Raw genomic sequence first — 26,499 nt, forward strand, 5'->3', positions numbered from 1 at the left:
TTAAAAAAGCATGGCTCAGTTGATATTTGATCCTGAAGTAAAGGTACAGTCTGGCTATCTAAAAGCCACAAGAGTGTGTGGTGACAGCAAAGACTGATCCAATACATAGGACTGTAGGCACATGAAGTTTTACTGAATCCTGGGAAGTACCTATGGCCCCACTGTGTTCTGGGCTACATCCTCTCTTAAGTAATATTCCCGATCAAATGAGGTTGCAAAAAAAAAAAAAAAACATTTTCAACCTAGCATCACTGCCTAAATCAGGGGTGGGGAACCTCTGGCCCATAGAGTGTTCTTGGATTCCTCCAGGGCATGAGGCTTGGCCTGCCCCCTTGAGGAAAACCCTGTTATCTCTGATCTGAGATTGGAGAGAACAGAGATGCAGGCAGTGAAGCACATGGCCCTAAATAAAAAACAGACCAGAGTGAAGCAAAGCTGAATACATTTCTTGCAGCTATATTTTTTAATATTTCCTTGACTAAAGCCTGTATCACTAAGAACACACTAGAACTGCAGGAACTTTTTTTTATTCCATATATCATTTGTACCCCTCTAATCTGCATTGCTATTTGGATGTTACTACATCCAACATGTTTGCCAATATATACCAAACTCTGAAAAAGTAGCGTTTGCAGGCTGTATTTAAACAATACTGCAACCTGTAGCAGCAGTTCACACTAAGAGTAGATGAGATTATACATAATTGTTCCACAGTTGCACCACTTTAGACTGCTAGTGGAAGAATTGCATGATTAAATGCTTCCCCCTGAAATAAACTCCAATTATAAAAAAACTAGCACTTCAAGAAGAGCTGTAGTGTAACCTTTTCCCGAATACAAAAGATGCATGTATGAAGAATTGGTATTTTGAGAAGAGCAGGAAAGATATTTATGTATGCCTCTAGCACTGTACGGAAAGGCTAACTTTTCTTTTAATTCAAGGCGTGTAGTGTCAGCTCCTCACTCCCGAGTAGAAAACGGAAGAACTTCAGTGAGTACAGCAAACAAGGGAGAAGACTTCAAAATGTGCCAAGACTCAGATTACTGAACAGCAGTAGCCCAGGGACAAGCTCAGAGGTTAGAGGGCCAAACACACATTCAGGGACCATACCCAGACTTTTCACCCAGATCACGCAGTGTGTATATGCATGCATGCATGCATGTGGTGGTAGGACCCAGTTAACTAAAAATAGCCCTTACAATATGCTACCCTGCACTATCTTGCCTTTACAAGCCTCCTCAATTGCCCATTCTCCCTCTCCCAAGCGCAAGGATGCTGCTTGGCTGCAAATGCAGGCATATTGGGAATTTTAGACTGGAGTTGACCGTACTCCCCTCGACCCTTGACACCTGTACTGCTAATAGCGGGAGAGGCTGACGCAGAGTCAGCCCCTTTGCCCTACTAAGGGCTTTTGGTTCCTAACCCTGAAGATGGTTTGATATGGGGGGGTACCCTAGGCCATGCTGGAGATACCAAAGGGCCAGATATGACTCAGGCCTTACATTTGACAGCCCTGCTGTACACATTGTGAACCCTTCTTAAAGGACAACTCCATTCTGACATTGTAAGATAGTGTCATTCTGTCTCGTCATTTTGAGAATTTAGTTTCTTCTGAGCTTCTACCCAACATGCATTGAGATATTCCTAGCCTCGGTTGAAGTCTTCTCTCTCATTTCTTCTAGTTCCTCAATCCCAAATACTTTCCTATGGCTGGAAACGCAATTCCAATGTTCTGTTCATGTTTACCACACACACCTACCTTCCTTTCCCCAAGCAAGAAAACAAACTGGATGAAACATTACTCTGCTGTTCTGTCCTTCCCTGGTATTATTCAATTTCATTGCTGGCCTGGAGGAATCTGGCAATATTATCTGTATTAATTAATGCTGGGTGATGTAGAAGCCATAGCAGAATGATTTTCTGACATTCTTCCATTTTGAAGAATGCTTGCCCCCAAGTTAGAAATTGTGCTGGTTATATGGATTGATTTTGAAATCAAAGGGGGCCGAGACTTGGGATCTTTGGTGCCCTGTCTGTGTCCTTCGGGAATCCTTCATTGCTTCATCTCTCAAGCACCCCAATCTTTGCCCAAATATCCTTAAGTTGTAAAGAAACCCAAGTATTGTTGTGAAAATGGGGCACTCCGTTCAGTCAACAATAATGCCGGCTACACAAGCTGCTTAGTAACCATTGTCCCGGTTGCAGTTGTATCTGTAAGACTACAGGTAACCCTATACAAGGGACTAAGGCCCAACCAGCTGACAATCTACTTTCCCCATCCCTCGACCAGGGCAAAGCATTTCTGGTTTCCTCTATTCTATTCTGAGCCCTCTATCTGTACAGCAAACAGAAAGCCAGGCTCACTCTGAAGTCAGTTTATTTTCCTAGGATGAACTCTTTTTGTAACAAAAAAAAAGTGGAGGAGGCTAGTCCCTCCTCACAGTGCCATGTCCCACTCCCTCCCTCCCCATCCCCAAACACCCCAGGGAATTCAGACATCATAGTTGGGATTCTTGCGCAGGATAACAAAGCCTTCCAGGATGGGAGTGACTGGTATGTGCTCTTCTGTGGCCAGCTCTGCCCGCTCACCATGGGCCAGCAGCACTGGCGTTGTGTGGGTCTGGAAGCCTGTGATGGTCTTTGGCTTGCCAGCCTGGCCCACCACATCCACCGCCTGATAAGGAGGGCAAAGGTTAAATGTCATCAACAGTCCGAGGTCAGACTCCCCCACCCCCGATGTCCAGGGCTTCTTTACCATTGATTAAGGGAAGCAGGGAAACATATCCCCATTCTCAATCAGGGCTGCCCATAACAGGCCATGACTCTCTTAAACAGTCAAATCCCAACATCCAGTGGGGTTCCCTAAGCAAAGCAGGGAGTCGCCACCCCCTCAAGATTCTAGCCCGCCATTCCCAGCTGCTACTCCGAGCCTGCTTACCTGTCCCACTCGCACAGACACTGGCAGTGGACGCAACTCCTCATCAAAAGTCACTAGCATGCGCGGCTGCATGGCAGCCACAAGGCCGTACAGCACATAGTGGGACTTCCCCAGGATAACTAGAAGAGAAAGGAGGACAACATTCAAGGGCTTGTGGGGACTGGACCAATGGGTAGGTGCCCTCCTCATGCTATTGTGTCACAGGATGAAGTCTGTTCACCAGTCTGAGGCAGAGCTAAAAGGCTTGGGACAGATGAATTAGGGTTTTGTTTTTTAACCTATCCTATCCCTTGACTCACAACCATTTTAATACACAATAGAATTGTCCCTAACTCTCCAACCATCGAGGGTCTTCTCGCTTTAAGCCAGCCTTCCCCAACCTGGTGCCCTCCAGATCTGCTGGACTATATCTCCCAGCACTCCCCAGCCAATATGGCTGGCTGGGGGATGCTGGGAGATGCTTCCAAATGTGTTGGACTACACCAGGTTAGGGAAGGCTGCTTTAAGCAGATAACTAGAACAAGCAAAACACACATGGTTTGCATCAGCTAAGCCAGCTTTTCTCAGCAAAAGATCCAGTAGCATGGGACACATCCTCTCTTCGAAGCCATTTCTCCTGTATTTTGCCAAGTGGCGATTTCAATGTGAATGTGCCATGCTCAGCTGGCACAAGGAGCATGTTGTTTGTACCCAGTTCATCCATGCCCAAGTACAGAACCTAAAGCAGACTTGGGCTCCAGACACCTAGGCCCAGAGTTGCATAAGGGAGCTCCTTACATAGGTCAGATCAATGGACCCACCCAGCTCAGTAATTGTCAGCCCTGAGCTCTCCAGGATCTCGGGCAGAGGTCTTGCCCAGCTTGTTAAAAGGACTGGAGGATGCTGGGGGGAACCTTGTGGGTTGCAGCTCCTCCCTTGCCTCTTTCTGGATGTCTAGAGGGAAGAATTCCAGAAGTAGATATGGACAACTCCTCCATCGGCTCTCACTGTTCCCATCTGATGTCTGGTGGGTACTATTAAGGCGGTATCCTCAGCAGGACATAGCAATCGTGGCTGTAAATAAGGCATGAAAGCAGTCTCTTGTGCATAGCCCCTGAAACTTTTCATGATGGCCCCTGCCTCCAGTCACAGGCACAAGAGTGGAAGCAGCACTAATCCTTGAAAAGAGCAAATCCCAGTCTGCCATAAATTATACTCCCCGACTCCAGGGGGCCATACTTACTATTACGCACATCCAGGAAGGACACTAGCACAGTCAAGAGGCCAGCCACAGCCACCTGGCTCATGAGCTGCCGATCGCTGTGGTAAGGACAGAGGGTGAGCGTCCCCTTCCCAAGGTGTGTCAGGCCCTGCAAAGCAAAGAGGATAATCAACTGGTGAAGCGAGAACTCATGGCTGGGACTGGACGACCATGCAGCTCTGACTACACAGCCAAGGTCTGCAGCGAGAGCCCAGCAAGGAGCTGTGGCCATTGGAGCCCTTGACAGGGAGACAGGACTGAGCTCCCAAACCTCCTTCTACAGTTGTCACTAATCCAGTCCTAACTAACAGTGCAGTGTGGTAAGGGAAGAGAACAAAAGGGAAGAAGATACTTTGAACTGCCGTCCTCAGTCAGACCATTTTCCAAGGTCCATTTTGCTCTGTATTCTATCTGTGGCCATAGGCAAGGGAAGAGCCTTTTCCTCAGTTTATTTTCAGAGAATAAACACATTTTTCTCTATTTCCAGTCTTTAAGTCAGGGTCTCTCCCCCTGCCCCTCCCTGCCAAAGCCCTTCCCTTCCTCAAGGTGTTGATCTACCATTCTGATTTGGATTGCCCCTTTCTTTACATCCCCTTAGTTTCATATTCTCCAGGGCTACAGATATGGCCCGATTCCATGCTTCTGGAAATCTCAGAAGCCAAAACGGTGTGGCTAAATAAGACTTCCAGTGGTCAGGGCAATGGCTTCAGTACTCTGCAGAGCTCCTTGGTCTTCCCCATGAACAGCAGAAGCAGACTAAATTATGCAGAAGTATTGTAGAATTATGCAGAGGAAGAGAAATCATGTAAATTTGCTCAGTTTGCATAATTTATACAGATCACAAACTTCCCTGGGTGCAGGTTTTTTTTATTTTTGGCCAGAGTATAACTTCCTTAATCAGAGGGCATTCAACTGATAATGATAGGTGTTACATGAACTTTTCAGTCACTCTCCTGGATCATAAGGCTGCCTCTGCCTTTTTTCCAACAGAGTTGACAGTTTCACAAACATTTCTACTATGACTCAGATGTCCTTGATGAGTAATTAAGAGACAATTCAGGGACCAACATTGTACATATGTAGGGATAATGTGTCCCGGTGTGCCCAATCTTTATTTATTTTTATATACATATACATATACACACACACACACACACACACACACACACGTACATATTATTCTCTTTCCATTACAAGCGTTTAAGGCAGGCAGCTGATGAGTCTAGTAACCCTTCTCCCCAATGCACTACGGAGATTTTTAAAACATCTACAGATTCCAGCTCACGAGTATATTTAAAACAAGCAACACCCTATACCAAGATGCATGTGGCACAGTCCCACAATGGCTGTACCATGTGCTCTTTTTCAACCAGTCAGTTTAGAGCTCCCCATTACCTGCTTCAGTACTTACTGACTGGGTTTGGATGACATGCCACAGCTTGTCATGGGTTATTTAATCCATGATGAGACACAGCACCCGCAGGCACCAGATTGAATATGCAACCCCTGCTTGTGGGTTGTTGTGTTGTGCAAACCCAGCAAGCGTGCGTCAAACAGCTGTCACATAACCCTAAAACAGACCATGGGTTAAATAACTCATGGTGGGCTGTCAAGTCGTGTAAACAGTCCCACTACCTTGAATCTTCAGTGTCATCAGCACCTTGGCTACCTCACTTTCACTCCTGCTTTCAGACCTTTTTGGTGAGGGACTTAAGTCAGTTTTTTAAAAAATAAAAGGCCAATTAGCCCTCTAGATCAGCCTTCCCCAACTTGGTGCCCTCCAGATGAGTTGAACTACAATTCCCCAGCCAGGATTATGTAGTCCAACACATCTGGAGGGCAGCAGGTGCACAAAAGTGCAACGAAAATGATCAAGGGGCTGGAGCAACTCCTGTATGAGGGTAGGTTACAACAGCTGGGATTGTTTAGCTTGGAAAAAGGAGGGTAAGGGGAGACCTGATAGAGGTCTACAAAATTATGCATGGTGTGGAGAAAGTGGGTAAGAAGACATTCTTCTCCCTCTCTCATAATACTAGAACCCAGGGTCCTCCCATGAAGCTGACTGGTGGGAGATTCAAGACAGATAAAAGGAAGTCCTTCATGCAGCACAAAGTTCACTGCCACAAGATGTAGTGATGGCCACCAATATGGATGGCTTTGAAAGGGGATTAAGCAAATTCATGGGGAATAAAGCTATCAGTTCCTACTAGTCCTGATGGCTATATGCTACCTCCAGTATCAGAGGCAGTATGCCTATGTACCCCAGTTACTGGGGCACATGGGTGGGAGGGTGCTATTATACTCATCTCCTGTTTGTGGGCTTCCCACAGGCAGCAGGTTGGCCTCTGTGGAAATAGAATGCTGGACGAGGTGGACCCTTGGTCTGATCCAACTTGACTCTTCTTAGGTTGGGGAAGGCTGCTCTAGATCACCCCATATACTTGCTTGTTGACACTCTTAAAGAATTCTGTTGGCTGGCCCACATTTTCCCTCTGCAGACGTTAGGTTACCATATCTGAAATAGTGTTATATTTATAGTATTGGCACTGATGTGTTTTGCATGGACTCGATATTGCTGCCATAATGCATTTCTTATACATTGTTTATCACTGTTATTGTGAAAGTGTTATGTAGTTTTAAAAATGATCTTTGATATGCACTGTTGTTCCCACTGCATACTGTAAACTGCTCTTAGTGTAATTTTTATGGAAAAGCAACTTACAAATAAACCCGATGCTGCTCTTAATATTTCCCTTATTATTCTAGAACTAAGCAGGTGAGAGCATTTACTTCTGCCATTGTTCAGACAGTGCAAAGCCCCTCCTCAAATGCCTTTGCTAGCTTAAGAACATACGAAGAGCCATGCAGGATCAGACCAAGGATCCATCTAGTCCAGCGTTTCGTTCACACAGTGGCCAACCAGTTGCCTGTGGGAAACCCACAAGCAGGACATGAGTGCACTAGCACCCTCCCACCCACATTTCTCAGCTTCCTATCCTTTTCTGCATCCAGCACGATCTCCTTGTTCTAGTTTCTACAGGATGACCTTTCCCGCCTGGTTTGCCCTGCCCCTTCTCTCTTCCTTCCAATTCAAAACCCAGCTCTTTCTTCTACAAAGCCTTTGACTTAATCCCTTATTCTTCACCTTAAACCAAAGCACCTGCAAATACATTTACATATATCCATCCCATTGCACTCAGACGTATATAACAGCAGTCAAAGGCCTAACATCTAGTCCAGCATCCTGTTTTCCACAGAGGCCAACCAGATACTTCTGGGAAGTCCACATGCAGGTCAGGAGGGCAGTAGCACTCTCCTACCATTGCTCCCCAGCCACTGGGATTCAGAGGCATCCTGGAAGTAGCATATAGCCATCATGACTAGAAACCACTGACAGCCTTATCTGCCATGAATTTGTTTCATTCCCTTTCAAATCCACCAAATTGGCAGCCATCGCCACAATCCTCCCTCTGTGAAACTCTAGATTGTAGGCCGCTTTTTGTTTGAGTTACTCTGTAAAATGCCAGGGACACGAACTACAGAAATAGCAATAGGACTGAACCAAAATCAGGGAGGAGGATTTTTCACAAACATTTCTCCCCCTTGAGGAAAATATGCTCCTTTCTTCTGGCAATTTGGGGGGTTGGGGGGGATACACAAAAGGGGGGGATGAGCCTGGAGCAAAAGCAGAGCAACCCCCACCTCACACTCCTCTGCACTCCACCTGGTACCAGCACTGCAGAACAGATCTCTTAGCAGCCCTAATAGCGCTGCAGCCGCTGTCATGGCACTGCCTTTCAATTTTCAAATAGGTCCTGCTCTGCCTGGGGAACAGTGGCACAGTCCTAAGCAGAATGAGTCCTATTTGGAAACAACAAACAAATGGTGCCAAATTTCAGGCCCCACAAAAGCCCCTTTGTGTTGAAAATGTTAAGCATGGAACATTTGGTATAGCCTAATAAGGATACCTGGCATGTTCATCTATATGTTTAGCCACTCTAAACATAATTACGCTACCCGTTTACTTGGGGAAGAGGTTAGGCTGAACCATTACCTGAGCCAACCGCACCATGAAGAGGTTATTGGGATCCTTGGCATGATATTGTGCCAACTGCCTCAGCATTGCAGCCAATCGGGCATTATTAGTACCTGCACAGGAAGGAAAGATGGGATCACTAGGCAACCAAGCCAATGTAGAAACGCCAAACTCCCACATCAGTTTTGGGGAAAGCAGGGGTCTGTTGTTCCACGCAAGGGGGACCTGTTCTCCACGAAATAGGAGGGGCGTGTAAAGGGGCCTGCTGGGAATCCAGCCTTTAATCTCAAATGCAGAAAGACCCAGAAGCCTTTAGCTTGGTTAATGCCTGGCTTTAAATCACGCTAAAAGAAAACAGTAAACTTTGAAGTGAATGTTCAGAGTAGCATTACAGGCCAGGAGCTTTAAGGGGTGGTTTGTGGCACCTGTTTTGCACGCAAAAGATCCAAGGTTCAATCCCGAGTATCTCCAGACAAGGCTGGGAAAGAATCCTGCCTGAAACCCTGGAGAGCCGCTGCCAATCCGTGTAGACAATACTGAGCTAGAATCGCAGAGGTGGAAGGGGCCATTTTGGCCATCGACTCCAATCCTCTGCTCAGTGTGTCCAAAGCACCTGCTCACACAGCGTGTCATGGCTTGTAAACTTCCTGGGGACTGAGGAATAAGCAATTCTGTATTGTAAACATCAAAACAGTGCTTTGTGGGTCTTCGGAAGATGCTGAACACCAACTGGCAGGGATTTCCTATTCATCCACAGAGTACTGTGCTCGCCAGCACCCAAGATTCTGGGCCTGCTTACCACTGCCCACCATGCCCATGGCAAAAATAGAATTGTAGGACACTTCTGGGTCAGCATCATGGGAAAACTTGCTGAGGGTGTCGAGGATGTTGAGACGGGGGTTGGAGACTGAGATGAGAGCCAGGGCTAAGGGCACCGCTCGGCGAAGTGTAGGTTCCCCATACCGCAACTGTAGGAGAAGGAAGAGAGGAAAGGTTAGACTCCAAGGTGGCCCACTGAAACCAGCTCTGCAGAGCCCTGCATGCTCTCAAGTATCCGCCATGGACAAAAATTCAGTCCTTCTAGCACGAGTGTCCCAGTAGCAGCAGGAGTTAGAACATCCTCAGGGAACATCCACCAGCTTCTAGGGCAACAGGAAGTAACCAGCGTTCGGACCACTTGGAGTCAATTTGGAATTCTCTTTTCAGGCCTCAGAACAGCCTCATACAGACAGAAAGCAGCACCCACCCAGCTTATCAGGTAAAAAATCAAAGGCTAAGGTCTCAGCCAACCCGCAAACAGCTGCTTTTAGCTGCTAACCACTGTAATTTCAAATCGCAACCCTAACTCCACCATATTTATGCTCACAGCAAACCCCCTGTGTATAGTTGGCATATGGCACCCCCTACATTGGGGGGGGGTGCAGCAGGGTGCAGATCCCCAACAAACATGCGGTGGGTGGGAACTGTGACTTGAATCAAAGCCAAATAACATTTTGGACCACATAAAAGTAGATCCTGGGATTTGGAGGCAGTAATGAACGGGGTAGGGCAAGTTTTCACTCTGCTCCCCAGCCGCAGTGCACACCCTTGGCACACAACTCTTCTAATTCAAAACTCTATCCCAGGGTAAGACTTCATTCAGCCACCAGTATTACAAAAGGCATTCACTCCTGCTTAGGCACAATACCCTTAGTCCAGCAGGAATCTCCAAGGATCCAGCCTGACCTGTGCTATTGACACAGGCAGATTTTGTGTCCAAAGGCTGTCTCCCCTCTCCCTGAGGCACCAAGGGATATAAGAGATAGCACGTCGGGTGGTGTCAATAGGTGCCCTAACCTCATTTCCCTGGGTATGACTTAGTGGATAACTCTGCTGAAGCTTAGAGCTAACTAATTACCATTTGGGGGTTTAAGGAAGAATCTGATAACAGACTAACTTATCATCCTGGAGGGCTTTTTCTGTCTTCCATATATCTGAAGCTCTTTGTAAGATAAAACAGCTTTCAAAACTGGTAAACGGTTGCCTGGATTCCTTAGCCACTAGCAGGCCTATCTTTTCTAGTAGGGGTTGGACTAGCAGGCATATTCATTCCTTGCCATCCTAGTTCAGACACTGGCATGGCCCCAGCTGATGAGATATCTCAATCCCAGGTACACACAAGTTCCAGGGGGCTGATAGCTCCCCCCGCCGCAAAAGGTGGAAGCATGTTCCTCACATCATCATACTCACCAGGTGACCGAAGGTACGCAGAGCCATCTCAGCCCCGATCTCCTCCCCCATAGCGATGAGCGCAATCCCCAACACTGCTACTCCCTACAGCAAGAGAGGCATATCTTGTGACACAGATAAAACATGATTTCCCAAAAGCTAAGTGTGGAATCGCCAGCTGCTCAGGCAAGACCAACACAAAACTGAGCCCAAGTTTTGTGTCGGAAGGGGAGGAAGGGGTTTTCAGTGAATAACCCCCTCCCCCAAAGCCAACACTCAGCTTTCTGTCAGCCCAGTTCTGGTTCTTTTCCACTCAATATTTTAGAGCAGGCCTCTGTTCATTCTGTAACTGCACTGTGCAAGCACAGACATTGGTAAGGAGTGCAACATCCTGAGAATCTCAAACTTCTAGTTCTTTAGACTTATATGAGAAATACCCAATGAAGTTTCAGATGCCCAGGGTAAGATGGCTGAAGAGAGCTTCTGCTGATTGGGGGACAAGATGTCAGCGCCCCACCCGACTCTTTCACAATCCCCATGATTAACAGAATCAGAACACATTATGCAGAGCATGACTAGAACACTAATCGGAGATTAGCAACTCCTTGCCAGTAATATTTTGGAGAAGGGACGTAACGTAGGACTAGAACACATACTTTGCATGTAGAAGGTCCCAGGTTTGAACCCTGGCATTTCCAGGGCTAGGAATGACTCCTGCCTGAAAACCTCAAGAGCCGCTGCCTGTTGACATAGCCGTAGACCAGGGTGGGGAACCTCTTTCAACCCAAGGGCCAAATTCCATTTTGGAGAAGCTCTTGGGGGCTGCATTCCAGTGAAGGAAAAAGGGGTGGGGCGAAAAAACCAAAAATTCCCGCATATTGTAGCTTAAAGATCTTACTGCCAGTAACCAAGCTTTAGGAGGGACATTTCAACATTTTAGAATGAGGGAAAAACTGCACAAGAGCCAGGAAACCAGCCAATGATGGGCAGGCAGCAGGGGAAGGGGATGTGGTCATCTGCACAATCTCGGAGGGCCAGACTGGGATCCCAGGTGGGCTGGATTTGGTCCCCACAAGCCTGAGGTTCCTCACCACTGCCAGAGAAAATACTGAGCTACATGGGCCAGTGGTCGGACTTGGTATATACTTATGATCATGGCTAATTGTTGTCAAATATTCCATGGAGCCAAGAATGCTTCAGCAATGAGTCATCTTCTAGCAAACACAAAATGGAAAGCACTTTGCTCAGTGGTCCTGCAAATGTCGGCTACTCTATCTCTGACCTCACTATAATCAAAACTGCACTTCAAGACTGACTCTTGTCTTTTATAGTTACAGTGTTATAAATAATACAGCATAACTATATATTAATAAATATTTCATTACTTTATTTAAAAACTTGGGGGACTCTGGACTAAAGTCCAAAAGAGAACTGTTTGATCATATATGTTTACAGAACAGTCCTACAAGTGCATAATTGATTATAGTTGTTAAGAAATGATCGAACAACTAACCTGACTGTTTCATATTGAGCACAAACCTAAGTCAGTGCTTAAAAAATGTAGTTATTATCCAATAATACCCGACAGGTCAATTAACCACACGTTTTTGTCCACTCAAGTTATCAACCCCCAAGTTCAAAGCCAGCAAAATATATGCAACCTCCATCATCTACACAGGTTAACAGAATTCAGCTTTTCTTGTTGCAGAATTTGGGTTAGTTTTCACCAAAGAATATAAACAGGCCTAGGTAGGAGGCACCTGTGAGCAGGAGGACACTTGCCCATCCAGCACTCAGCCACATCAGTCTAGGTTAGCCACACAGGACGCTGCCTTATACCAGATCAGACTAATTGCCCATCAGCCTCAGTACTGGCTGCTCTGAATGGCAGCATCCCAGGTGTCAGGCCAAGAAGGGTCCTTCCCATCACCTCCTCCTATTTAATTACTTTAGCTGGAGATGTCAGGGATAGGACCTGGGAGCTTCTCCATGCATAGCTGTACCACTGAGTACGGCCTCTGCCCATACGGTCCTGTCCTCTTCCTGCAGCCAAGTCAGAGAAAGAGGGACCTCTCACCTATCGCTAGCCCTGGAATCCTCACCCTACCTGGTGGGCCCCCATGTCAGCAGGTGTCTCTTTCTTCTCCTTGTCTTTTTTCTCCTTCTTCTCTTTCTCCTCCTCCTTCTCTTTGGAATCAAAATGCTCACTGCAGATGTGGAGGAGCTGTTGCACCTTCAGCACATTGCCAGATCCTGGAGAAAGAACACAAGACTGCGAGTAAAATAGGCCGCTGACACCCAACTCCCACCTCAAGCACTGGGAAGAAAGCTGAGCCCAGACTGACCTGCGTAGGCACAGACGTCCACTAAGGTGTTGGCGAAGCTACGAAAGGGCTCCGACACGACCTGCAGGGCTGCCAGGATTGCTTCGATGGCCTCGCCCTTGCCTGTAAGAAATAAGGCCACCCCATCACAACAGCAGCTGAAGACAAGCTCAAGTTACTGACTTGGGAGCTGGATAGCCAGAAAGGAAAGGCCTACACATCCCTTGCCCAACACATCGAATCAAAACCAACAGAGACTTGTGGTGCCTTAGAGAATAGCAAGTTTATTATGGGATCAGCTTGTGTGAATTAAGTGGACTCTGGTCCATGGAAGTTTATGCCATAATAAATCTGTTAAGTCTTTAAGGACCCACAAGACTTCATTCTTTTTGCTGCAACAAACTAACACAGCTACCCCTCTGGACATCTAAGCAAGACTCTCTAGCTAGACTCCATCCAACGTGTGCTGTGCATCCAAACCAGGAGCAGCGACAAAACATCCTCCGCTAGCCCAAAGTTTGCAAGTCACTTTTGCAACTCCCATCTGCAGCTGCTCAAAGGATTAGATCAGCCTTCCTCCACTTGGTGTCCTCCAGATGTTTCAGACTTCAACTCCCAGAATTCCTTACCACTGGCCATGCTGGCTGGAGCTGATGGGAGTTGGTCCAAAACATCTGGAGGCCACCAGATCGGGAAAAAGCTGGATTTTGGAAAGCCGTTGGCCACAATGTGTTATTTTTTTGCTAGCTTTAAACCAGGGTTATGTGTTAGAGATATTTTTTTTGCAATTAAATAAAGAGGCCCTGGGGCTAGGATCTAGAGAACTATGCATGCATGGTTGGAGTGGGGAAAGGAATTCCCCTTCCCTTCTTCATGGATGGATGGAGGGTGGCATGGCAGGCTGTCACTAGAACAGGGAATTTAAAAGCACTTATGCAGGAGTGCAAAGTTGCTCATAGCCCTTTGGATCCTATCCAGAAAAATAACTGAGACTGTGGCTAGGGTGGGGGCAAAAGATAACCTGAGAGTATTTCAGAAAGAAGATAAATAATCCATTAATAAAAACTAGGCTGGGAAGCAGTAAATTTAAAACTTTTGGGAGGTAGAGATAGATTTAAAAAGTAACCTAAGTAACTCCTAATTAAAAGCAATTTACAAAAGGAACAGGCTGCGCTGGGAAGGGGAGGTATGAGAGAAAGGACAGGACCTGGAGAAGGCAGGAAAGCCACCTTGCAAAGAGGAAAGCCCAACAGGCTTGCTTTGTACTACCCTGCTGTTCCCCAGCATGCAGCATCTGCTGTCTCCCCCTGGACTGTTCACCCTCTCTTACACTGGAGAGCTTTTCATCCCTCCCCTACACCCCACCACCACCTCGTCCAACCTTAAATGGCCAGGAGAAGCAGCTCTAACAGTACTTTTCCCAGTCCAGGTCAAGAACACTGCAATGAAACGAGAAGGACATCTACTTCTCAGAATGGCTCTCCTAGCTTTAACAGCCCAAGAGTGGCAGTGTGCCTGGGCACAATAGTGCAGAGACACTTTCCCGGCCCAGAAAGAGATCCGTGGTGCTGTTGTGGCTGCCTCCCCACTTTGAAAAGGCCAGGAAAGGTAGTCACAATGCTCCTGCAACACCATTTCCAGCCTGCGAGGCGGGAGGGTAGTGGAAGCCAAAAGAGAAAGGCATAAAGAGCTGCCATTCATCTGTGGGTAATGTCTACCTGCTCATTGTGCAGACAACACAGAAGGGCAACTATCTAGCACTGGGGCCTCTAACGTGGTCCCCACAGGCACCAATGTTCCTGCAAACACCTGTCTTGCGGCCCACCAGGCTCCCTGACCCTCCTGATTTTCATTTGATTTCTTAAGACTCTTTTCTTAAGAAATAAAAATAAGAAACTCATCTTTAATTGGGTTGAAAAGAGTGATTTTGTGTTGCGAAGCTTAGACTTCACCTCTACCTTATACTTAGGTTCTTAGGCAACTTACGTTTCTTTTAGTCTCACCAGTTTACCTTCTAGGAGTGTTTCGTGACTTGCCATGCTCACCATGGCAGCCATTTTATAAATGTGCAAGCCCCAACCCTGGCAGCCATTTTGTGAGCATGACCACAACTCTCAAAATTCCAAATGTGCCCAGCAACACAAACAGGTCAAAGACCCATACAAGTGCATATTTGACACCCTTGGACTGGCCCTAGTGAGCACGCTTACCCAGGTGGTTCAAGCCCAGCCCAAGAGGCAGCCATCTGGCATACGTGTCCTTCAGCTCCGTCTCGGACTTCTCCATTATAGTCTGGAGGATGGTGGAGGTGACGTCTCCATTGCAGGAACCCACAGCAATCATTCCACAGGCCAGGGCTGTCACACAAACCACCTAGGGGGAAGCGCATTTCACAACACCCTTGCAGCTGGAGGCATCTTGGGGGGGACTAGACAGGGGCCACTGCCAGCCAGGTGCCTGCCAGCCATGCTAATTTAGGGCTTTCCTCTTTACGGAGGCACCAGATATGAACCCACCCAACCCCTGGAGATCACCTGGAGAGGCCTTGCTCCGCAAATCTCCATACAATCAGAAGGTCAGACCAACAGGTCTTTATTGGGAGGATCCATTTCCAATTCGCATTTCCAGTGTTGACTTAGGGAGGTTTGGAACCACACTCCAGGCTTGCCACATAAACATCAAAGTCCGCTAAAGACCTGCTGCCCTCAGCCTTTCCCACGAAGCAGAACTCTACGCTGCAGCATGAGGAACTCCAAATCTGCTGCCCCACCCACAGTCCACACAAGGCCCCCCCGCCTGCTCCCCCCCTGAAGCAGCTGACCGTAGATGGCTGCAGCACTTTCTCCTCACCTCCATGCTGGATTTGGAATCGCTCATCACAGGAAGCAGCAAGGTCAGGACATCTTCTCGGTTGGACCCAGCATACGCCAGCCCCAGCCTGCAAGAGAGTACCGTGTCGTTTGAGGGTTTTGTGCTACATTCCACGCAGAAGCAAATGGAAGCCTAACCAGGCCCTTACCCAAAAATGGAGCCAATCCTCATGGTGTTGATGTCATGGAGGATATAGTCAGAGAGCAGCGCAAGGGCAGGGTCACACTCATTCCTCACCCCAGAGTTCACAATACCACAAGCCAGGAGAGCCCCCGACTGCAGGAAACAAAAGGGGGGAAAGCGTGTCCAGTATGACACAGGATGCGACAACAGGTATCTGGTATGCTAAGAGTCCTAAACAAGAATAATAGACTTGGAAGGGGCCATTCAGGCCATCGAGTTCAACCCTCTGCTCAGTGCGGGAATCCATTTGAAAGCATCCCTGACAGACAGCTTTCTAGTCTCTGCATGAATACCTCCAGAGGCGGAGAGCCCACCACCTCTCTAGGCAATAGATTCCATAGCCTGACTGCTCTGAAAGTTAGGAAATGTTTCCTGATGTTCAACAGAAATATCCCTTCCTGTAACTTAAGCCCATCATTTCATGCCCTACAGCCTTGGATGATAGAGAATACATCACACCCCTCTTCTGTGTGACAACCCTTTGGTACTTGAAAAGTACTATCATATCACCCATCCCTCTGTCTTTTCTTCTAAAGGCTAAACATACCTAGTTCCTCTGATCTTTCCCCCTAGGACTTTTCTAATCTCCTAATCATCTTTGTTGCCGTTTTCTGAACTCGTTCCAATGTATCTGATTCCTTCTTAAAATGTGGTGTCCAGACATAGACACAGTATTTGAGGTGAGGTCTGACCAGCACAGAGTAGAGTGGAACTATTACTACCGATGATTTTGAAAGCATACGTCTACTGATGCAACCTAGAATTGCATTTGCCTGTTTTGCAGCCACATCACATTGCTGATTCATACTCAGCTTGTGACTGACAACAACTCCAAGATCCTTTTCACCTATACTACTGCCAAGAGAGCTATCCCCCCATCTTATACTCGTGCATTTGATTTTTTTCCTAAATGAAGAACTTCGCACTTGTCTGTTAATTTTCATTGTTATTTTCAGTCCAGTTTTATACCTTATCAGTATCATTTTGAATTTTGTTTGTCTTTAGCTATCCCACCCAATTTTGTGTTATTTGTAAATTGATAACCATTCCTCCCACCTCTTCCTCCAATTCATTGATACAAATGTTGAAGATTACAGAAGTGGACTGATAGCACCAATGATCTGATCCATACCAGGGGTCCCCAACCTTTTTGTGTCAGTGGGCACATCTGGAATTTTATGAGTGTTGTAGGTGCTCTCAAATATGTCTGCCATGGTGGGCTTGCCCATTCATAAAATGGCTGCCATGGTGGACATGGTTGGCCACAAAACATGCAGTTCCTAGAAAGCAAAGTGGTAAGAGTAAAAGAAAACCTACCCAAGAATCTAAGTACAAGGCAGCTCCAAAACACAAAAGCACCCTTTTAAACCCAAATAAAGAGGGTGCTGGAGGACAGCACTTTGCTGTGCAGCACACCAGACTTCCAGTAAAAAAAAACCTGTAAAAAAATCTTAATAAATAAAATAAAAATCAAGGGGGGCAGGAAGCCTGGCGGGTGTCAAGAGACCAGCCATGCCCACCATGACAGCCATTTTGTGAGAGCACCCACAACTCTCTCAAAATTCCAAACTCTCTCCTCTGAGGGCGGTTTGGAGAATGGTAACACTGGAGGGGGCATTCTCAGTGGTGGCCCCTATTGTGGAATGCTCTCCCCATCAAGGTCTAGCACCAACATTGTCATCTTTTTGGCACCCAGGCATTTGACAGTGTATGATGGGGTATTTTAGTTTTCTATCAGGTCCTGGTAGTTTTATTGTCAATTGTTTTTAACCTGTTTGTGAACTGTTCTATATTTCTGAATGTTAAAGGTATTATATTATGTTTTATCATGTTGTGAGCTGCCCAGAGAGCTTTGGCTATTGGGTGGTATGGAAACAGAATGAATGGTGTCTACTGACACAAAAAGTTTGGGGTCCCCCTCGTGTAGACAATAGTAGATGGACCAATGCTCTGACTCAGCACATGGCAGATTTCTGTGTTTGTAAGACAAGCTTGTGTTATTACTTGGCTATGGCCAGACTGCTGAGTGCAGCGATGCTCAGACTGAGAGGGCTACCCACCTTGATGTAGTCTTCTGAGGAATACAGGTATTTGTCAATCTGCGTAAGCCCCCCATCCACATCCCACAACAGGATCAATCCTAGCGAGGCTGCAGCACTCAGCATCCCTGCAGAACAGATGTAAAAGCTTCTTAGGATGGAGCCAGACACTGGATCACACTCAAAGAAAGTTAATCCACACACATTTATCAGACTGAAAGCATTTCATTAGTTGCTGCACTATATGTAGCCAATGTTAAAATCAACTGTGGGATATTATGAGCTTGGGGAATACACACACACATTTTGTGTGGCAATGATTTGTTTATTCATTTAAAAAACCAGAAGAGAACACAGAACAGGTAATTATATATTCAAAAGCAAATATATAAAATCCAATATAAAATCCAGGTTTTGAGAAAAATCCTAAAGACATGCCCTGACACCTAATCAATCTATCTATTTCTGTAGCTTACTAACAAATCCCATTTTGTATAAAGAATACTGTCAAGGACTTGGCCTTCAGATGCTCCTTCAGGATTACATTTGATCAAGCCTGTAATAGTCCAGGTTTTACATGTAATTTCATTTTTCAACGCCATTTCAGAAATATTCTACCGGACAGCAATTTTCAGACATGTCACGAGAGAGAGAGCGCGCGAGAGTGCACACTGGCCTGACTGCATCATATCAATGACCAAGTTGAACCACTGTTGGCTCCATAGGAAAGAGTTTATATTGTCAACGTAGCAATTAGCTGATGCTTTAGTCCAAATGCCTTAATCCAAGAGGGGGGGGGGGCAGGATTGCGATGCTCACTCAAAATGGAGAAATTTGTGACCCACATTTCAAGCACCTAATGTTAGTTTGATAAATATGATTTATCTTGCAAGGAGTCAGATACCATCTAAAGCAGCTTTCCTCAACCTGGTGCTTTCCAGATGTGTTGGACTACAACTAGGCTGGCTGTGGGATTATGGGAACTGTAGTCCAGTACATCTGGAAGGCACCAAGTTGGAGAAGGCTAATCTATATGGTAGTTTACAGACATTTGCTTTCCTGTTCCAGGCAACTTATATGATTTACAAGAGCTTCCGTGCTGTCATCAGAATGAAGGGTGGGGGGGGGGACAGCTATTTACATGCCTGCCCAAGATTCGGATGCTCCCTGACACCAACAAACAAATGTGTACCCTATTTCCAGCAGTGGGCTAGTTTCTATTATGTTGGTTTCCTTCTTTTGCCTCTGAAAGGCTCAGCATCCAGTCAGCCCCACTTGTCCCAGCCCTCAGCCTCCTCAAACACACAACCCATTTTCAGTGGATTTCAGCAGGTAAGCGATCAGATGTACCCAGATTGCAGGTTGTGCCAATGTTCTGCTGGGGAGTGGGGTGTCCTAGAACATTATGGATACATTTCAGAGCACTTAGAAGACTTTCAGCTCACCAAAATCCAAGGAAAATAAGTCACTTCTCATTGACTTTTCCATGTAAAAAACCCACCATCATGAAGAATGGGCTGAGGTTCATATTTCTGTACACAATTACTGTACATACACCTGCTCCAAGATCAACAATGGAGCTCATATTTTTTTTCTGTTGAAAATGCCAGGATAAAACCTAGCCTTTGAGAGGATGTGTGCCTCCTTTGGACTAGTCGGGGACAAGGGATGTTACATTGGGGAGGAAGAAAAGGGTTCAGGACAACTAAGAGGAGCTAGCAGCTCTGACAAAATTCCAATGGCTCTAACTTGAGATGATGATGGCAGCGAGCAGAAAAAGCTCCCTTCTTTTCTCTTCACACACTGATGTTAAAGCTGGAGAGGCTAACAGGCGCAGAGACTGGCTTCTGTGTTTTGAGCCTAAGGGCTTCACGTAAAAACCCAGCCTGACTGCCAGCTCAGTGATGAGATGCCTGTTAGATGAGTTATGATCAAACTTGAACCCTCTCGACTGCGCAAAGCCAGCCAGCCCTGTGGTCAAATGGTGTGGCTTTCAAACTTAGAAGTACTGACCCAGGGCGGGGAGCCCGAGCCACTGAGCCACTGGCCTCGGAAAGTAAACCAAGCAGCATTGTTTTTGCTACCTTGTTCCCAATGTAAGGGCTGCAGAAAGCCCAAAAGCAGGAAGCGGGAGAAAGAACTGGAGAGCTACAGGGTTCAACCAATGATCATCAGTCCTCCAGCAGTCTTGTGGGTCAGAGCGAGTGCCCGTCTAGATCAGCTGTCCCCCGCCTGGTGCCCTCCAGATATGTTGGGCTGCAACTCCAGTAATTCCCAGCCTGGGAATTATGGGAGTTGCAGTTCAACACATCTGGAGGGCACCAGGCATGGGAAGGTCGATCTGGATGAGACAACAGTTATCATATTTGTTTTTTCACATGCCTGTCCCATTTGCGTATATATTTGACCTCCTACCATCTGCTCTACAACTGAATGAGGTATAAACGAAGCCAAAACCACCCCATAGAAACAGTGGGCTGCCTCCACCACATCTAGTTTGGCCTGAAATGGTTAATTTAACTGATCCTCCCCGACTATCTTTATGGCGTGGAGCACTCTGGGATGGCAGTAGTCCAAAGGCTGCACTGAACCTCCTGCACTCTCACTACCAGTGAACCAATGTACCACAGGCACCGTAGCAGAGAATGAACTCCTGACTAAAGTTTTACCTCAGCAATGAATTCACTGGCCTAGAGGGCCCAGTCCTTAGAAAAAGGACTACATAAAAAATAATCACTACCACCACTAATTCCTTGCCAAGAATGGCATTCAGTCAGGTTTTACTACAGAAGAAGCTAGGGGTTAAAACCCAGTGCTGTGGCAAAGGATCTCCACCTTAATCCTCCCCCCATCCACACAGCCCTTTCCCAAGCAGACCAGCCGCTGCCTGCTCCCCTTCCCCCTCACCGTGGTCTTTGTTCTTGTACAGCCACTTGTTACCGTCATCCGTCAGCAGCCTGTCCTGCCCAAAAGCAGCATTCACAAAACCGTTCACGAAGGACGAAGCCAAGTTCATACGGGCAGAATCCACCTGAGAGCCACTGCCGCCAAACCCTGAGGGAGCAGAACGGGCAAGGGTGAGCTGGTCACTGGTGGCACACAGGCCAGACACTGTGGCCTCCGCCTAAAATGACTGAAACACTCCTTGTCTCAGCAGACCACCCACATCTCTCCCCACCAGCCACGGCAGAGCTCTCACGAAAAAGGAGAGCCTTTTTGCAAGAAGGCGCAGCCTGGCAGAAACTGCGGCTGTCAAGCCAACCGCATCGTCTTTCTGAACGCAGCTTACTTAACACAGGAATTCACATTTATTTAGTGATTAAGAAGTTGCACAGCAAGGCACAGCATTTTGCAATATATATATAGTGCCTTGCATAAGTATTCACCCCCTTTGACTTCTGCACATTTTGTTGTGTTACAACCTGGAATTAAAATGGATTTAATTGGCATTTTTATCATTTGATTTACGCAACATACTTAACAACTGAAAGGTGCAAAGTATTTTTATTGTGGCACAAAAGTGAAACAAAAACAAACTGGCATTTGTTGGTCACATAAGTGTTCCTGCCTCCGAGTCAATACTTGGTAGAAGCACCTTTGGTAGCAATTACAGCTGTGAGTCTTTTGGGGCAGAAGCTTTGCACATCTGGATCCTGCAATTTTTGCCCATTCTTGGCAAGATTGCTCAAGCTCTTTGCCAGGTTGGATGGGGACTGTTGGTTAACAGCAATTTTCAATACTTGCCACAGATTCTCCATAAGACTGAGGTCTGGGCTTTGACTGGGCCATTCTAAGGCATTCAGGTTCTTGTTTTTAAACCACTCCAGTGTAACTCTGGCTGTGTGTTTAGGGTCATTGTTCTGCTGGAGGATAAACCTCCTCCCCAGTCCCAGGTCTCTTGCAGACTGAGATAGGTTTTCCTCTAGAATTGCCCTTTATTTGGCTCCATCCATCTTGCCCTCAATCTTGGCCAGTTTCCCAGTCCCTGCCAATGAAAAGCATCCCCACAACATGATGCTGCCACCACCATGCTTCACTATGGGGATGGGGATCTCAGGGCACTGTTGGCTTTGCGCCACACACAGCGTTTTGTGGTAAAGCCCAAAAGTTCAATTTTGGTCTCATCAGACCAGAAAACGTTTTTCCATATGTTTGCTGTGTCTCTCACGTGGCTTTCGGCAAAATCCAAACAGGATTTGAGATGGGTTTTTTCAGCAATGGCTTTCTTCTTGCCACTCTTCCATAAAACCCAGCTTTGTCGAGCATCCAGGTGAGTTTTCCCATGGACGGTTTCTCCCATCTCAGTTGTGGATCTCTCCAGCTCCTTCAGAGTTACCACTGGCCTCTTGGTTGCTTCTCTAAGTAATGCCCTCCTTACCTGGTCACTGAATTTTGGTGGATGGCCTTCTCTAGACAGAGTAGCGGTTGTGCCATATTCTTTCCATTTTGTAATAATGGATTTAATGGTGCTCTGGGGGATGTTTATAGTTTGGGATATCTTTTTTTTTTATAACCCAACCCTGATTGGTGCTTCTCCGGAGCTTTATCCTGGCCTTGTACTGATATCTCCTTGATCTTCATGATGCTGTTTGTTTAGATATGTGCTTCAACAAACTCCGGGGCCTTCCAAAAACAGGTGTATTTAATCTGAGATCATGTGCCCCTTGAATTCCACACAGGTAGACTTCCTTCAACTAATTATGTGACTTTTGAAGGCGGTTGCACCAGAACTGATTTAGGGGTGTCACAGCAAAGGGGTGAATACTTACACAATCAAGACTTTTCAGTTTTTTATTTGTAAATATTTTTGTAAAATATGTAGATTTTTTTTTCCACTTCAACATTATGGACTATTCTGTGTAGTTGAGTGACAATAAATCCTAATTAATTCCATTTTAGTTCCAGGTTGTAACACAACAAAATGTGGAAAAGTCAACAGGGGGTAAATACTTATGCAAGGCACCGTAAAATGCAAGACTGATTCAGTGTAAAGCAGGAATGGCTAACCTTGGGGGCCACTCAATTCTCAAGGCAACAGTCATGGGGAAAACTGAACCCTCTTCCTTTGAATGGTCAGGCTCAAAAATAAAGTTGCCACCATCTAGCAGTTAAGAGCTTCCCAACTATGGAGCACATGAGCTCAGGCATAGTTACATTATTTCTCAAATTGACTGTTATAATGCATTATACATGGGGCTGCCAGTTCTGAATGCAAAATGCTCTGCTTCTAACCTGAGCTCATCTTACAGTGATTCATTTTGATCTACACTGATTAACTAAGAGTTTAAGTGCTCATATGGACCTTAAAGCTCTCAACAGCAAGCGGTCCAGAATAACCTTCTCCCATTCATCGTGTTCCCACCCCACTCCAGTGAGGTCAGATAGATGGAAAGACACTACTCCATGTGCCACCACTGTGTAGTTAAGTTCTAAGCTTGTTTTAATCCCAAACCATGGTCACCACAAAAAGAAAAGTGCACATATTACAGCAACCACAAGTTATAAAAGAGGTTATGAAGTTAACTAGACTATCTGCAGTAAGGCTATTTTATATTTAAGGATTTAAAGAAGTTTTATGCACACCCCTTCAGCTGAGAAGGCTAATCTTTGTTAAGAACAGAGGCTTTTCAGTGGTGGCACCTGCGCTGTGGAGCTCCCTCCCGAGGGAGATTCGCCAGACCCATTCTACTGAGCTTTAGAAACTTACTTTAGAAGCTTATAACCCTATGATGTGTTTAGTTTAGAAATTGTGTTATGATGACTGAGACTGATCAGTCTCAATTTGTTTTGTCTTCAAAATGTTTCTATATACACTCCTTGGAGTGCCTAGAGCCAGAAAAGCAGAAGAGTTGCCCAGACACAGCACATCACTGGCCACAACCAATATAGGAGGATTACAGATTGACCAGTGGCAGAATTAATCATTTAAAGGCACTGCCCTGGATAAAAAGTTGCAGTCTTGACTGCAGTGAAGCTTATCTTCCCATACAAGCATAAAGTTTGAAAAGCACTCCAGGTTCAAACTCATTGAAGATTTGTATTTCACTGTCTAAAAGATTAAGTGCCCTGGTTTCACACTACTAGGGATGTGTTCTGCAGCAATCTAACTGCTTAAACAGTTCTCCCATCGCACAGCAAAAACTGCTTCCAAAATGTGATGCAGGCACTGGGTGGGTGGAGAAGGGGAACCAACTCAGAAGCAGTTTCCTGTACAAAATGAAAGAGCGACTTCTTTGAACAAGAAAGCCTGCTGCGCCCATGCATGTATAAAGAGGACTCACTGGATCAGGGCCATTACATAAAAAGGAGGATTGAGCTGGGGTACCAGGAATCAGCATTGATCTACACTGCAAGCTTAATCTAAGCACAGAGAGAGTGGTGATGGGAATTATAACAACCATCCCAGATACACCCCAACAGGTGGACCCAAAGCCAGCACCCCCCTATCCCACCACTTTGAGTGCAGTACTTACGGTTGTTTTCTAGATGGGTTTTGTAAATATCATCTGGGACCTTGGGCTCCATGATGTCCAGCTGGAAGTAAAAGGAGGAGTTACTCCAAGGCTTCTCTCAACATATTGTGCAACGCTTTGGATAAGGAGAGCAACAAGTCATCTAGTTCAGCCTTCCCCAAGATTATGCCTCCCAGATGTGTTGGACTACAACTCCCAGCATTCTCCCATGGCTGGCTGGGGGAATGCTGGGAATTGTAGTCCAACACACCTGGAGGGCACCAGCTTGGGGAAGGCTGATCTAGCTCATCCTCAACAGTGGCCAATCAGATGCCATGGTGGGGCTTGCAACAAGGCCATGCAGCTCTTTCGTCCACCTGCTCCAGGTCAGCCTCACCGTTCCCAAAAACACACATGTGACTCTCCACTTGATCTCCCAAGGTGTGAACTCTCCAAACGCAGCCACTTTGCAGTGCCAGCAAGCTTCCCACAGGCCACTCCTCACTGTGCTCTTTCTTCCCAGGACACCACAGCGGTGCCCACATCAAATTCAGAAACCAGGGTGTGAAACAGGACTTAGAAGGACTGCAGTCTCTTAATGAGCCAGGAACCCTGAAGTTGATCAGTTCACCTCTGTGTCCCACCCAATACCATGCCCCATGATAATAAATGAAAGGGAAGGTTTATCAAAGATTGAGGGAGGTGGATAGTTGAATAGCCTAAGGGAGAAACAAAGTAAGCCAAACAGCAAAACAAAATTTGAAAATCTAATGCAGTCTTCCCCAACCCATCAGCCCCAGCCAGCATGACCAGCCAGGAATGCTGAGTTGTAGTCCAAACCATCTGGAGGGCAACAGGCTGGTGAAAGCTGTTCTAAACCACAAGTTCAAATCCGCCTGCAGAGAACTCACCTCCCTGGCCAGGGCAAGAAAGTTGCTGTTGAGCTGAACATTCGACATGATTTCCGTGAGATCCTCGTACTCTTCTACGTCCTCACTTAGCTCCACGAAGACCCCATGGCGACCCAGCATGAAAGCCATTTGCTTTTGAACAACGCTGCAAAGAAGGACAAGCAACACAGATGTATCAGCACCAGGGACTGGGCAGGCAAAATCCCACTGCCCATGGTAACAAGGCTTACAGAAACCTCTCTGACATCTTCCTGTCAGCCACCAGAAAAGCTATAGACCAGTGACACAGCAAGTGCTTTATGTGCTGAAGGCATCACAAGCATTTCTGGGTAAGAGGATTTCAGAGAGCAGACTGAGGCAGACTTCCAATTTTGGAAGACTGTTGATTGTAGACAACACTAGGCTCGGTTCTATGGAAGTCTTCATTGCTTATCCTAGTGTATCTCCAAAAGGCAAGCAGAGTCATTTTTGTTTAAGCAAGATTTTTTATCTCCCACAGGAATTCATCATCTGACCTTGGCAATAAAATTTGGATTTTTTTTTTAAATGCTTATGTATTGCTTTTATCTTTGCATATCTACCACTTTAGTTGTTGGAAGCTGCCCTGTTTTTGCAAATAAGAGCAGGAAATAAGTGTTCAAAACAAACAGATCTATCAGTGTCTGACATGGCAGGGCCAATTTCTTTCTTTATGGAAAAATCCTGCAATTCTGTACTGCTAAAGAGTCACAAATTCAGCAGCCAGAACACAGAAGCAGAGAAAACAACGTAAAAAAGCAGACATGCAGATTTGCTCTATCTGAAAAATGCATAGGGGCTGCAGAATTTAATATGGGTTACCCTGGCACAGGGTCATGATTTGTTCTCTTGTCTCGTACCCCAAGATCAGCTGACTTCAGACTTGCATGGTCTACTTTTCATTTTATTCTATTTGAATCTCTTTTCCTATAGTCCACCAATGTATTTTAAGTTTTCAAAGCAAGAGGATCTTTTTACAGTTCAGGACCTAATCTTTTAAAGGAATGTATTCCCTCCATTCTTATTGATTTACTTTTTTTATATTCCACCCTTCCTCCAAGGGGCTTTGGGGAACATACATGGCTCCACACACTCCATTTTATCCACACAAACCTATGGTTAGGTGAAGAGATAGTGACTGGCCCAAGGTCACCCAATGAGGTTCATGTCTGAGTGGACATTTGAACTCGGATCTCCCCAGTCCTGGTCTGAGCAATCTTTACTTCTTTCTATGTGTGTTCTGCCATGCCATTTCGATGCCTAACCAACTTACCCCATC

At 46.1% G+C, this 26,499-nt stretch overlaps 1 protein-coding gene across 1 annotated transcript in view; it reads right to left on the reverse strand.

Moving 5' to 3' along the window:
* Positions 1-442: 442 nt before the first annotated feature.
* The window catches only part of PSMD2 (proteasome 26S subunit ubiquitin receptor, non-ATPase 2), a 38,406-nt gene continuing 12,349 nt past the window's right edge, over positions 443-26,499 (reverse strand). The window contains exons 7-21 of the mRNA XM_084847647.1: positions 25,203-25,347; positions 24,313-24,373; positions 20,747-20,893; positions 17,861-17,967; positions 15,766-15,893; positions 15,597-15,684; positions 14,957-15,119; positions 12,768-12,869; positions 12,530-12,675; positions 10,444-10,527; positions 9,014-9,182; positions 8,233-8,327; positions 4,161-4,287; positions 2,939-3,057; positions 443-2,674 (exon numbers count right to left, since the gene is read on the reverse strand). Of these exons, the coding sequence (XP_084703773.1) occupies positions 2,492-2,674; positions 2,939-3,057; positions 4,161-4,287; positions 8,233-8,327; positions 9,014-9,182; positions 10,444-10,527; positions 12,530-12,675; positions 12,768-12,869; positions 14,957-15,119; positions 15,597-15,684; positions 15,766-15,893; positions 17,861-17,967; positions 20,747-20,893; positions 24,313-24,373; positions 25,203-25,347 (1,864 nt within the window). The 3' untranslated portion in view covers positions 443-2,491. The remainder of the gene's footprint in view (positions 2,675-2,938; positions 3,058-4,160; positions 4,288-8,232; positions 8,328-9,013; positions 9,183-10,443; positions 10,528-12,529; positions 12,676-12,767; positions 12,870-14,956; positions 15,120-15,596; positions 15,685-15,765; positions 15,894-17,860; positions 17,968-20,746; positions 20,894-24,312; positions 24,374-25,202; positions 25,348-26,499) is intronic.

This window comes from Heloderma suspectum, chromosome 3 (genome assembly GCF_057233095.1).
Source record: "Heloderma suspectum isolate Gila_16-S chromosome 3, 16-S_ref, whole genome shotgun sequence".
In the NCBI taxonomy this organism is placed as follows: Eukaryota; Metazoa; Chordata; class Lepidosauria; order Squamata; family Helodermatidae; genus Heloderma; species Heloderma suspectum.